The sequence below is a fragment of the Neomonachus schauinslandi genome, chromosome 12, assembly GCF_002201575.2.
Source record: "Neomonachus schauinslandi chromosome 12, ASM220157v2, whole genome shotgun sequence".
Lineage (NCBI taxonomy): Eukaryota > Metazoa > Chordata > Mammalia > Carnivora > Phocidae > Neomonachus > Neomonachus schauinslandi.
This window is the reverse complement of record NC_058414.1, coordinates 59,537,004-59,550,975: the sequence shown is the minus strand read 5'-3', so window position 1 is coordinate 59,550,975 and position 13,972 is coordinate 59,537,004. Positions and strand designations below refer to the sequence as shown.

The window sequence follows — 13,972 nt, the reverse complement described above, 5'->3', positions numbered from 1 at the left end:
AACCCAGATTTCTGGGCCCCATCTTCAGGTTTGTGATTCAGAAGGTCTGGGGTGAGCCAGGGAATCTGCATTTCTGACAAGTTCCCAGATGACGCCGTAGCTGCTCGTCCTGGGACCACAGCTGAGAAGCACTGGGTTAGAAGGCCAGTCCCAGATTTGGTCTGGGTTTGACTCAGACTCTGCCCTCCTGTGCTGCATCCTCTCTCCTCTTGGAATTCCCATGAAGAATGCCATGTGTTAAACTCTAACTCAGCACTCAGGGCACAGCGAGCCCACCAAGTGTGTTAATTCTCATTCCTATGAAAAGACTGACAACACGTAAATAATTCAGCAATATCATTTAGGGTAGTCCCATTAAAATTGGAATGGTCGGAGATTATACCATCCACACTTTTCTGATGGGAAGTAGAGTCAAGCTTATAAATCTGGTTTCAAACATCTCACTGCTTGGTTGGCCAGGCCATACTAGCCTAGGAGACGAGGCTTGCCCAGGGCCGAGTGTGGCTTAACCTTTATCAGCGTTATTTCTCAGTTAATGTTTAACCGGGTGAGTAAATGCAAAGCATGTCTTTAAAACCTCACTAGTGCACCCAGGGCTTTGTACCTGGCTCCCCTTCCCGGATAAGCCTGGCCACACCTGAAATTTTGCTGGACCTGACCTCTGAGTCATGGAGCAGACATGCTGCGGGTTGCTCTAGATAGCAACTGCTGTGGAAGTTTGGAACAGACTCCTTCCTGTTTGGATGTGTAAGGTTGGCCCTACGAAAGCCAGCACCTCCTCATGACCACTGTGCTATAGTCTGGACCGCCCCACCCTCTGCCCCCACTCCTCATGGGGGAGTGAAGGATCTTGGGTTTTGGCTGTCACAGGTGAGGCAAGGGTAAGAGAGCATGTGCTGTAATCTCTGATGATCTCGGTTGTTCTTTTCTTCCTACAACAACTAACTACACAATGTAGTATTTCACCTCAAGTAATTCTATAAAGGAATACACATTTTCAAGTTTGATTTTCAGAAATAAAAATCACCCAGAGAGATCAAGGAAGCTTCTCAAGAAATTTTACTTATTATCAATCACCGTTTAATCTCCCTGTTCATTTTCCTTATTTGGTTTTAAGAAGAAACCTTCCACTTTTGCCTCAATTTATGCTTCAGCATATATACTGTTCTTTGGTGGCTCTCTCCAGTTCAGCCCACCTGTCCCCTTGGCTCACAGCCCCTGAGTCTCTGAATTCTGTAGCAGCTTGTCCTCAGGAACCCCTTATCCTCTGTTCATGGTATCACTTGGAAATGACTAAATATTTATAGGTGCAAACATGCAGAGTCTGCATTACATTAGAACAAGTTCAAAGTACTCTAAAGAGAGTGACTTCTTTTTTGGAGGGCTATGTATTTTGTCAGTACCTGTCAAAAAGAAAGTTTTTGTTTAAAAAAGCACAAAATTCGGGGCACCTGGGTGGCTCAGTCGGTTAAGCGACTGCCTTCGGCTCAGGTCATGATCCTGGAGTCCTGGGATCGAGTCCCGCATCGGGCTCCCAGCTTGGCAGGGAGTCTGCTTCTCCCTCTGACCCTCCTCCCTCTCATGTTCTCTGTCTCTCATTCTCTCTCTCTCAAATAATTAAATAAAATCTTTAAAAAAAAAAAAAAAGCACAAAATTCTTGGTTCTATATTTGGAAAAAATAAAGTTAATCTGTCTAAAATTTTCTCTAACATTCGTTTTATTAGAAGATTGTTCCCCTTGACTACAGTAGGTCTACAACCAAAGCAAGTCAGGCTCACACGAAATCACATCACGAAAAAAACCTGACTGCATTACGGAGTGAGCGGAAAGCCTAGGAGAAATATGATGGAAAAAAAGGAGACCAGTGGAGAAAGTCTAGGATAAAAAGAACAGAAATATTTCTTACCAGGGGAGAATAGCCTTCTGATTACTACACAGAAAGCCAATTAAAAGGTAATGGGATTGATTTTTGTTTGTGGCTTGCAAAATCAATCTCATTACTTCAGAGACATACCTTGTCCAAATGTCTTGCATCAGTAGAGTTTTCATGTTCCCCCAAATGCACATAGGTTTAAAACATTTATTTTCAATGAATAAAATAAGAAAAGGGGGAGGATTGTAGAATCATAGAAAACCTCTCTGAGTTTATTTTAAATCTGATTTGAAATGTACCGAGTTAGTTGAGAATGACATGGTCAATCAATGTGGCTTGTTAAGATCTTCCAGATATGCCTAAGACAAGATAAATGCCTCAAGCTACAAGACTATAAGACTGCAAAACCTAGGTATGGGGTGAATCAAAATTCTAAAAGCGTAATCATCAAGTGAAATGCTTTTTTAGGCTTAAAAGAACATTTTTTACAAATAAAGGTAGAAGAAAGTGAAATGGGCACACATTTAAGGACACCAAAAAACCAGAGAAAATGGGGCATTGAAAGTGATATTTAAAAAGTGAATACAATTCACTAGAAGGTAAAATAAGGTGTTACTGCAATTTAAGATAAGCCACTGTCATCTATACTTGGCTTAACTTCTGACGATCAAGAACAAAAAGCTGGTTCTGGTGAATGCTGGAAACCTCAGTTCTACAATTCACTTCTGCATTTAAAAAAAAAAAACAAAACTTTCCAAAATATATTATTCTATGGCAAGAGAGAGAGGAAGTGAAGCTGCATAAAAGGGAGAATAATTTGAAGTAATAGTATGTAGTTTTATTTCCCTTTTCTGAAATTGCTTTTTGAATTGAAATTCACTCCAGCAATTTCAAAAAAGACAAATGACACCAAATCATTTAGTCACAAAAGAATTTCTACTTATTGTGTATTCTTTAGGTAATTCTAGTGGAACTTGACTTTAGTCATGCACGTAAATCTTGACTTTTTGGCCTTTTGTTAAGGCCAAAAGAAATTTAGAATATTCCAGGAAATAATATTAGTCTGTATTTAAGTAAGAACCTTAACCACTGCCCAAAGGCCAAGTCACTACCCTAATGACAGCATTGGGTAAATCTGATATACTATTAGTAATAGTTTGAGAATTCTAAATTCCTTATGTTAGCAGTCTCTATTTTTTTTTTTCATCATTTTCATCATTTTACCATGTATTTACTGATTGCCCACTGCTGCTTGGCACTAGGTTCAGTGCTAGGGAAGTCCGTGCAATTATGACCGATGAAGTTTCTGGAGCTTGAATTCCCCTGGAAGGAGATGTATAAGTGATGAGCAAACAATTAAATATGATGGAAATTAGATAGTGTATTAGGTACTACACACAAAATAAATGGGACGATATGACAAAGAAGATCTGATGGTTGGGAGGTGCTATTTTTTTTTTTTTACCAGTCAGACTATTTCCTCCTCTTCTTACTCCCCCAGGGGAGAAGAACGATCATCAGCGGCTATGGGCAGCTGCAGAAACAACATCTAGGGCCAGTTTCACGCTCAGAAGAGAGAACCGTGCCATGGAGATGCTAATTTTTATGGGGTTCGGGGAAGGCTTCTGTTATTAGGTGAACTTTGATCTGACACGTGGACATGCAGAGAACATTGGAGAAGTCCAGGCAAAGAGCAGATCTGAAGACCCTATAGCACAAACCACAGCAACACTGTGGTTTGTTTAATGAACTGGAGCAGAGGTTAGTGGGACTGCAGGGCGGTGCGCTCTGAGAAGAATGGTACAGGTGGGAAGTGACCGACACAGGAGCCCCATCGTGGCTCACAGGCAGAACAAGAAGTTTTGCTTTTATTCTAAGAGCAATGGGAAGCTGCTGAAGCTGTTAGGTTTACACTTAATAATGTTGGGCTCCTATTTGGTGAATGGGTGTGTGTGTGTGTGTTGCAGAGAGAGTGCCAGCAGAGGAAGTGAGGAGATCAGGCGGGAGGCTGTTGACCAGCAATAATCCAGGCAAGAAACGACCATGACCCAAACCACATGGTAGTCATGGAGAAGGAGGAAGTAGGCAAGTGCAAGATACAGCTGGAAGTGAATTTGACAATCGCTAGAGAGAAGGGTGAGGGTGGGAAGAGAGCAGTGAGGTCTCTGAAGTTAGGTGCCATTTAATGGAGTGGGGGGTTCAGTTCTATTTTGAATGTTAGGCTACAGGTGGTGTGGGACATCTACTTGAGGAGGTCGAGTAGACAGATGGGAACGAGGTGTTTGGGGCCCAGGGGAGAGGGCTTAGCTAGAGGTACACATCTGGGAGTCAACAGCCACAGTTCCCGCCAGACCACCTAAGCACACATTCGGTAATTAACGAATTGCTTACAAAATGACAGATTGATAATTGTCGGAAAGGGCAAGAGAGATTTTGCATACTGCAAGATGTTTTCAATCTCTTGGCAAGGAGCACTCAGGAAATGCTAGTAGAGTGCCAGGTGCTGTGGCTGCCTGATAAATATTAATTTACAGCAGCAATGAATCTCAAGGAAGCAATGAACTGCTATTTCACTAACTGACCATGCCTGGCTTAATTGGCGCCAGAGCTGTTGTTCAGCTGCTTGTACCCTCTGTTCCTCATCCTCTACATCTTTTTCCTGGTGGTTTAATCCCTGATCCAGGCATCTTGCTTTGTTCTTGATCATTGTCTTTTTGGCTCTAGCTTTCAGAGAACACTGTCATTGCTCTGACTCGGTCCCTAATGAGCATCTCAGAGCCTCCTCTGTGCAGGTTTCTGAATCTGCCTTGAATCATGAACACTGAGTACCTATTATGTGCCAAGCACTATTCTACACACTTGACACATATATGCCATTATAGCACCCCATCAAGTAGATACTGGCCCTTGGAGTAGAGGAGACCTTCATCTCCCTGAGAAAGTAAGTGCTTGGCTCTAAGGTAGGTAGTTAGAAAGTGGTAGAGCATGAATTCAAAACAGGTCCAGCTGACTCTGTAGCTGGGCTCCCCTGCCTGGGTTCACAAAGCTCATTGGATTTGGCCTGCTGAATCAGGCTGTCCCCTCCACCCAGCTAGTTCCCCAGCAAAGTCTATTAGGTGGTTGGTATCTATTCACAGCTAGCAAGCATTCAAGTCATGTTGGCTTGTGTCTTTACCTTTGAGCAACAGTGTTCCATATCTCCATAACTACACTCACTTGGTGTCCTCTTGTGAGCCCTTATCACCTTCAATGGGAAGATCCTAACCTGATAGGGGCCCCTAGCCTGGGAGGTTATTAGTCGTCAGAGAAACAAAAGAGATGGAGTATGTCGGAGTAACGCAGCTAGGCAGGCTTGCCAGGGACAGGGTGGCTGGAAGCAGAGAGACTGAAGATTAAGAAAGAGCGCAGCAGGACTGTGGGCAGAAGAAAGGCATGGACTCTTAAAAGCTGGCTAAGGGGTGAGATGGCAAAGACAAAAAAAAAAATCATTAACTCATTGTTCAAAAGAAATAGCCTGTGTGGCGTTATGTAAATGTGTTAATAAAGCTTCAGTCTCTCTGGCCACATACTCAAACTGAAGGCTTTCCGACTTCATTAGGCTCGCCCCCTGAGCATGCAGGTGCGCCACAAGGCAAAGAGACATTTGCTCAAACATCGCCTGTAGCAGAAGCAGTGGTTTCACGTGTCCAAGAGGAGGCCGTGCCTTCGCTTGAAGAAGGCCAAGTCCTGGGAGGCCAAGCAACTCGGGCAGGAATGCCTTGCAGTTAATGTGGCACTGGAGGACAAAGGGAGCTGAAGCTGCTCCTGCTGGCACGCATCTAAGCAGCACATGTTCCGCCAACACGCGCCACCCTTTAACACCTGACACGTGCTCGGCTGGCTGGGCCCCATGCTGCCTGCTGAGCAAATGGAGCTGGTGAATATCCATTTTGGGTGAGGTTTCATAGTAGAGATGGGATGTGGAATTTCTAGAGGCAAGCAACCTACGAGTCCAGCATCAACCGGATCCCTTATTCATGAATCAAACGGATAATGGTCAAAGGTGAAAAGTTGGTTAAAAAGACAGACAGGAGGGGGAACAAAGCTACACGTGCGCTATGTTCTTTAGTTATAGCAGATGGTGGTGGCTTGTGGCACACAGCTCTGCTTTGCTAAGATGTCTGTGGCATTGTCTTCCAATGCAAGGGCAACAGTAGAGAGATCTGTGGTCCCTTCAGATCCCCTTGGATGTCTGAAGAGTTTCAGCTGAACCCTATGAAGACCTTCTGTGAAGCTAATCTGCATCTACCCATCTCTACTGCCAACATTCCACCTGGCTTAAAGGACAACTGACATGGTTCCAAAGATTTTAAGAAGCGAAGAAGTGCTCTCTCTCCCTCTCTCCCACATACACATACATATGCACGTGTGTGCACACACGCAGAGGTAAAATAGTAGATCTATCTTTAATTACATACATCATGATTTTGTTCTCTTTTGATATGACACTCAAAGTATCAATGGCCCAGTTCTTTGCTATATTCCTAACACCTAGACCAAAGTCAGAACACAGTAGGCTCTCCATATATACTTGTTGAATAAATGAACAAATAACTATTTACTGTCCCCTTGGGTTTTAAATTCTGGTGCCCAACTTTGCCTGTTGACTTTTTATTAATAGCCCTAGGAAAATCCTTAGTGGTGTTCTAATTTTACAAAACATTCTTTTCCCAGAGACATTTGAATTCCTCTAGCTCCCTGCATGGGCTCCATTTCTTCTCCTGGAGAAGCATTAGACATAAAATAGGATTAAAGACAAATTTTTTAAAGATTTATTTAAGAGAGAGAGAACATGGGCACGTGCAGGGCAGCAGGGGTTGGGGGGCGGGGCAGGCAGAGGGAAAAAATCTCAAGCAGACTCTGAGCTGAGCACAGAGCCCGATTCAGGGCTCGATCTCACGACCCTGAGATCATGACTTGAGCTGAAAGAGAGTCAGATGCTTAACTGACTGAGCCACCCAGATGCCCCAGGATTAAAGGAATTTTTAACAATTTATTTCTTACTTATCCCCTCAAACACTCTATTCCAAGCATCTTGTTAAATATTTTGTATTTATCCTATTCTTTCCTAATTTAGATATTGTTGAATAACCAACGGGCAAAAGTCATCAGGGTTGGTGGCAGGACAAGATCAGACTACCAGATAAGGAGTGGACCTCATCCTGGATTTTTCCTTAAGGATCAGATAGTTTCTCTTCTCAAGCCATATTCCTGGGATAGGAATGTTTACTCTGTGTCAATATTCAGATTACTTGATGAATTTCATCGTCCTTCAACAGAAATAAAATTTCCTGTAGAAACATTTATTACACAGTGATAAGTCGCCTCTGGGTGTGGGGATGTATGTACCTAAGCCTTTGAGGAGACAGGTTCAAAACCAGATCCAGTCAAGTCCCGTAGCCAGAAAGTACGGAAATTCAAGGATGAATCTCAAGAGTATTGGAGTTGGAGCCTTTTCCTCCTGATAAGGCAGATGTGACACTTTAAAAGGCATCTGCTACTCTATATTTAATCTAAGTCATAATATCAAAAATAAGCAAGGACCCATGGACCTTTGTGTGAGGGATATTAGTTTGACTATTACAGAAACTGATCAGTATAAAAATAGAAAATAGAACCTTAGTCCTGCCTTTCAGTCTTGCCGGCATCCCAGATGATAAGAGAACTGATTAGTGAGGGACGACTGGGGAAAGTTCTCTGGGCTGGTAAGCATTTTTATGAGTCGATATATTTTTAAGCTTATCTCCAAGAAATAAAAAAACAGTCACTTTTCTTGTAAGGCTTTTTTTTAAATGTCAAGTAAATGTGACAGAGCATAAAGGTTTGTTAAATAGGAGTGTTGAGAGTACCCAGATATTTATTATTCTCTGTGTTTTCTCTGTTGGAAGCATTCCATAAGAAAAGAATGATAACAGAATCAAAACAGCAAAAACAAGGAAAACAACCAAAATACATGTTTTGGGGGGGGTTACAAAAGGAAGCTTAATTTGCCTCCACGATGGTTAAAAACATGAGACCTCTGATTTCAAGTGAGTTTGTGAATATTTTTAAAAATAACACCTGATTTCATAATATAGATTGTTCAGGTATTAAACTTGGTGACACTCTAACAAATGTTAATACCAATCAACTCCCAGGAAACACGAAAGCCTTCTGATATCAACATAGCACTGACAATTCATCATATTTAACAAGGTGTGTCAGAAATAGCTGAGTACTGACCTCCCCAGGACAAATGATCCTCTTGGGACGAGGGGCCTCTTGCTGTAACTGATATACTGCCCAAAAAAAAAAAAAAAAAAAAAGAAAAAGATAATTATGATTAGAAAACTACAACACACACCAAAATGTCTTCAAATAGTCCCACCTAAGTGCCTCTGAAGAACTGCAAATATTGCAAACAAAAAAACAAAGAGGATACAGGCACATCTTTAGACTGAATAAAGTCAGCTTATTTATATGGAAATTAGTTACCATGCATGTAAACTGGCAAAATTGATTTTTTTATTCTTTTACAAGGCCAATTTAGTTTCATAAGTGTTACTGGCATTGTTCATTTTATGGCTTTCTTGGAAGGTAGGAGTAAAATTCTTCTGACTATTTTGGAATTCTACCTTTGAGTACCAAAGCAGTAAGATCATATAAGAGGATTCCTGAATTGAAATGCTGATGTCTCCTGACATATCAGGAAAAGACTGGCATTAGCAGAGTAGTGTTATTCTCTGAAACCTTACAGTTATGTACCAAGACACCACTGATTTTGTGAGTGAGTGAAACCCCAAACCCTTTCTCTTTTCATGAGTTCCATTTTTTGGCCTGCCTATCACCATGCATTCTCATCTATGTGACTGGTTCCTTGGCATTCCTCTTTCTTGGGCCCTTTCATATCTTAAGAAATAATAACTCTCTTATATCCTGCTTTTAAAAAAATTTTTTAAAAGATTTTATTTATGTATTTGACAGAGAGAGAGGGCACAAGCAGGGGGAGCAGCAGAGAGAGAGGAAGAGGCAAGCTCCCCACTGAGCAGGGAGCCCGATGTGGGGCTCGATCCCAGGACCCTGCGATCATGACGCAAGTCGAAGGCAGACACCCAACCAACTGAGCCACCCAGGCGCCCCTTATATCCTGCTTTAAAGATAGACTTTTAGGCCTGGACATGGAGGTAATTACATATAAAAATAAAACTTATCAGCCTATTATCTGGGATTTTTCGGACTAAAATGAGTGATCTTCTGCTGCTCAGTTAGTCTGGATACTTCCCTTAGAGGTAAGCCACCTTATGCTGGTACCTGTGGGCTCTACCTCTTTGAAAACCAAGCAGATGTTATCTTCAACATCTTGAAGAAGGAAGAATTCACTTTAGATGGTATAAATCTATGAAAAGTTAAAATTCCATCATATAAAATATTTCTAGAAAAACTAATAAGATAAGCAAAAATTTCTGATTTATTTTAGGCCTAAAAATTAAAAAAAAAGAAATTTTAACTGAAATGCAGATGGTCACGTGGAAATAGGGCTGGAAATGATGGGATATATTTTGCAGTTATGGCTTCTCAATGCCTTTAGCTCGACATGGTTATTTTCTTACCTAATTAAGTGTAGACTGCCCAGCTTTCACACAGGAGAAACCATCTAACCCTCTTGTAGATGTTTTAATGGGCCACATTTCTAAGCTGGGTTGCCCACGCTAATGACAATGCCTGTGTCACTTAAGGACAACTATACCCATGTATGGCAGGTAGAGCCAGAGAAGGCTTCTTTTCACAGAGGAAACATGAGGAAGAATTGGCCAAAGATAGAGAAATAACTGTGGACATTCCATTGACCATCCCAGCAGTGCCCGTGCTCTCCTTTTAAATCAGGAGAGAGGCTGCATGGAATCCTTTCTACCTCTCGGATCAGCCCCAACACCTACTGACTGCTTTTCTTTTTTAAGATTTTATTTATTTATTTGACACAGAGAGAGAGAGATCACAAGTAGGCAGACAGGCAGGCACAGGGAGAGGGAGAAGCAGGCTCCCCGCTGAGCAAGCAGCCTGACACAGAACTCGATCTTAGGATCCTGGGATCATGACCTGAGCCGAAGGCAGACGTTTAACCGACTGAACCGCCAGGCACCCCCTAACTGCTTTTCAGGAGTGTTGCTATTAATGACTGCCATGAGACCCAAAAGGACCAGCTCCTAAAATCACAGAGTGTTCCAGCCAAGGGGAATTGCAGAACCCACATCCAGAGACTCCTGCCCACTCTTCTCTTCTCATCGCCAATGCCTCTTGAAGCCAACAGTTATATGTGGGGGTAGGCTGGACACCATTTTTAATGCCTCCCTTGGAGGTGACAAAGGAAGTACACATGTTATAAGACAGAAGCATTTTTTGCTAAGTGTGCCTTTGCGATTCATATCAGCAAATATTTGACCATCTGCTACAGACCAGCTACCACAGTCAGCATTATGTGGAGGCTTTTATGAGGAATAAAGAGAAAGGGAGAAGGGAAGGGAACCAGTGTATTGAGTGCCTGTCATGTGCCAGGAACACTATTTTATTGGATCTTCAGGAGAACACAGAAAAAAAATTGTTGTATCATTATCATTCTTATTTTTTAGATGAGGAAACTAGTGCAGGAAAGTTAAATATTTGCCCTGGGACACCCAGGTATCCTTTTGAGTCCATAGCCCTCCTTATTTTTCTATGCCTCAGGGCCTTTGCACTTGCTATTCCCTCCACCTGGATTGCTCTTTCCCAAGATATCCATATGGCTCCCTCTCTCCCTTCATTCAGGTCTTCCCTGACTTAACTGATTTGGTATAAAATTACATCCCATCACTCTGCTCCCTTACACTGTCTTATGTTTCTTCATGGTACTTATTAACTATTAACACATTTTGTTTGTTTATTTTGTGTTCGGTCTCCCTTGACCAAAGTGTAAACTCTTTGAGGACAGGGACTTTGTTCTGTCCACTGTGGTACCCTCAGCACCTAGAACAGTGCTTGGCACATGGTAGATGCTTGATGTATCCAATGACTCATGGGTCACAACCCATGTCTTCAAGGAGACTCTGATCCAATGAAAGAGACTTGTGTGGAGAAACAAAACCAGGGCGGACCAAATGCTTTAATGAGGGGGGAGAGGAGAAAGTGGTTCTTTTTACTCAAGTGGCCAGATGGCTTCCCAAGGGGAGAAGCATGCAGCTCTTCTTGAAGGATTAGAGGGGTTTCTGCACATAGAGAAGAGAAGGGGCAGTTCCAGGTGAAGAAAGAGCCCCAAAAGGGAAAGGTGATGGCATGTTTATTGATCAGTAAGAGTCCAGCATGGCTGTTCCACCAGGATGGGCAGATGTAGGAGGAGGTCACATAAAGCTAAATCTTAAAGGTCATGCCAAGGAGCATGGATGTTCTTCTGTCTGCAGGAGGAAGGCAGTGACATTTTTTGAGCAGGGAGATGACATGATTTGGTCTGTTTCAGAATAGTAATAAGGATAAAATTATTCAGAATAATAGAAGCTGCCATATTGTGGACACCTACTATGTGTCAGACACCTTACCTACATCTTCTCATTTAATCTTTCCAACAAACTTCCAGGGTAAATATTATTCTGCCCTTACTAATAAAGTAGTAGAGATGCCAAGCTTTGAAGAAACTCAAGGTCACACAGATAATATGATGAAATCGAGATTTAAAGCCTGATTTCCAGATTCCAAGGTCTGTATTTTTCAGCCTTGCCAGTGGTTCCCTAAAGCAGGCAGTAGAGAGGTCCTGTGTGGGACTGGGGCTGCTCGCTGGCAACACTCACTCTTTCCACTCTGGTGGAAAGCCCCCAAATTTCCTTTTTTTTTTTTTTTAAAGCTCTTTGGAGATTCTAATGTTCAGCAGTCAGGAGTGGGGCCACTTCCCTTTGCCTCACTGAAGGAAGGATCAGAGGAGGAGCCTTGGAGGCAGGGAATCAAGAGAGAACAGTATTTCAGTTGTATATCAAGAGATCTTGAAAACGTGTGTTAGGGCAACACTGGTAGAAACACAGATAGGAAGGTGAGTTGACTGCAGAGGAGAACAGACAGGGCTTAATGACGGACTGAATGGAGGGAAGGACCTTGAAACAAGGAGAGACTGAGAGGCCATTAACAATCACAGAGGATACAGGTGAAGGAACATTCTGGACAGGCTAAAGTTCGTCACTGTGTCCTCTGAGGACTCTCTGAGGTTTAGTAAAGAGCAGTGCCATTGTTCACTAGCCTCAGAAATAGTATGAGCCAGGGGCAACTTGGAGGGGGTCCCTGCAAACCTCTCAAGCCAGAGACACCAGGTCTCCTTCCTAGTCCCTGGGCAGCACGCATCATCGACCAATTGCCGTTTCTCAGTGAGCAGGGCTCAGGAACCGATCTGTTCGGTGCCGCTCTAAGCAACAGAAGTTGGCAAATAGGAACAGAAGCCTGTTGACCATCTGGATTATGTGTCTCTATAAAGATAATGAGATGGCAACCAACTGCAATGGTAGCCATATAAAAAATGGGCCCTACATCCTATCTTAGCTTCGAGTGAGAGTCTTAGTCCCTCATTTTCAAGGTTAGCTATAACAAAACCACCATCTGTGAAAAAAAAAAACCCTGAGGCACATTTAATACAAACTGGAACATGTCACATAATCTGAAAGTGTCACTTCTTGAATTTTTTTTTTTGTTCAAACATTTCACAAGCAAAATGCAATAATGTATGTCACTTTTTGGGTGGTTCTCTGGGCTAAGAGGTGATATGATGGAATTTGCTGCTGTAGCAATGTTCCAAATATGTTCGAGGCACTCCCCAGCCCTGGGCACTCTATAGCACACGATTAATTCTTAACACTGGAATGAGCTGTTTGGCAGGGGGAGTGGTCACTGGGGAACGTGGAGGTGGAGGAGTCCTTGCTCCCCAAGCAACCTGAAGCACATTGAGAAATCCAGAGCTCACTGAAAGAATGTTTTATTTTGTCTTCAATAAGAAAACTGGATGCACTCTCCTCTAACAATAATCACCCCACTTCCTATGGATGCCAAGCAAAAGCCCGTGGCCTGGGTGACGCTGAAGCTCAGCCCACACCCATCAGTTCCTGAAAGACCCTTTGGGAATGGTCGCTCACAGCCACTTCTTTCTAAAGAGGGCATGCAGACCCAGGAGCTCAACCCAGCCATTTGGTTGTGACACTGAGCCAGTACCACCCGGCTCACCGCCCATGTCTTCCCAGTCTTCATGCGAAAAACTCTTGGATGTGAGTGAGAAACAGTATGTGCTTTGGAGGTCTTCTTGCCTTAACCCCACTGCCCACCTCCTCACTAACAGAATTGCCAGTCTTAATGGGGACTGCGTTCTCCTCTTGTGCTTCAGGTACTGTGAAAAACCCGAGGATGAGGCCGTGTAGCCTCATGATGAGGGGTCTCAGGTGTCAGCGTGCAGAAGAAAAACCTATAGGATGTGATAAATTGCAGATCCCCCCACTCTTCTGACTCAGAAATCTGGGGGTAGGGCTGAGGATTTGTTATTATAAATATTCCCCCCAGGCGATTCTGATTCGGGGGGTCAGTGGAACAGGGTTTTGAGGTTCTAAACTCCTCTTTAGGAAAACAGGCACAAGCTGTGACTGCTTGACCTACTGCCTGGGAGGGTCTCCTGGGAGAGCTGTCGGTCCCAACCTCTGCTGTCTAATTGGCACTTGCCCCTTAGAAAATAAAACCTTTCAGAGTATACCCAAGGTGGCTGACTTGTGAACTTCTCTGCTTAGGGCATACAGTTCATACAGTTCTGGTTTAAGTTTAGAATGTGGCTTTATTTTTTTTTTTTTCAAGTCAACTTGAAGATAGCTTTTGTTTTAGAAAACTGAACCCAAAACTTTCTCAATGACTTCATCAATGTTTTGGGGTTCGATCTTGAATATTAAGGACTAGCTGCAGATATATGATACTTTGGGACGAGATTATTCTTATGGAAACAGCCCAGTAAGTGATGGCATTATGTTCTAAGAAAGGGAGGGCAGCAGAGAATGCAGGGAGTTAAAGGACATCACGTGACATCATCACGCTCGGAG

At 42.9% G+C, this 13,972-nt stretch overlaps 1 protein-coding gene and 1 pseudogene across 1 annotated transcript in view; both read right to left on the bottom strand.

Moving 5' to 3' along the window:
* The window catches only part of CHN2 (chimerin 2), a 300,816-nt gene that overhangs the window by 137,369 nt on the left and 149,475 nt on the right, over nt 1–13,972 (bottom strand). Inside the window, exon 3 of the mRNA XM_021689532.2 lies at nt 8,136–8,191. Within this exon, the coding sequence (XP_021545207.1) occupies nt 8,136–8,191 (56 nt within the window). The remainder of the gene's footprint in view (nt 1–8,135; nt 8,192–13,972) is intronic.
* Nucleotides 3,343–3,455, bottom strand: LOC123326456 (annotated as a pseudogene).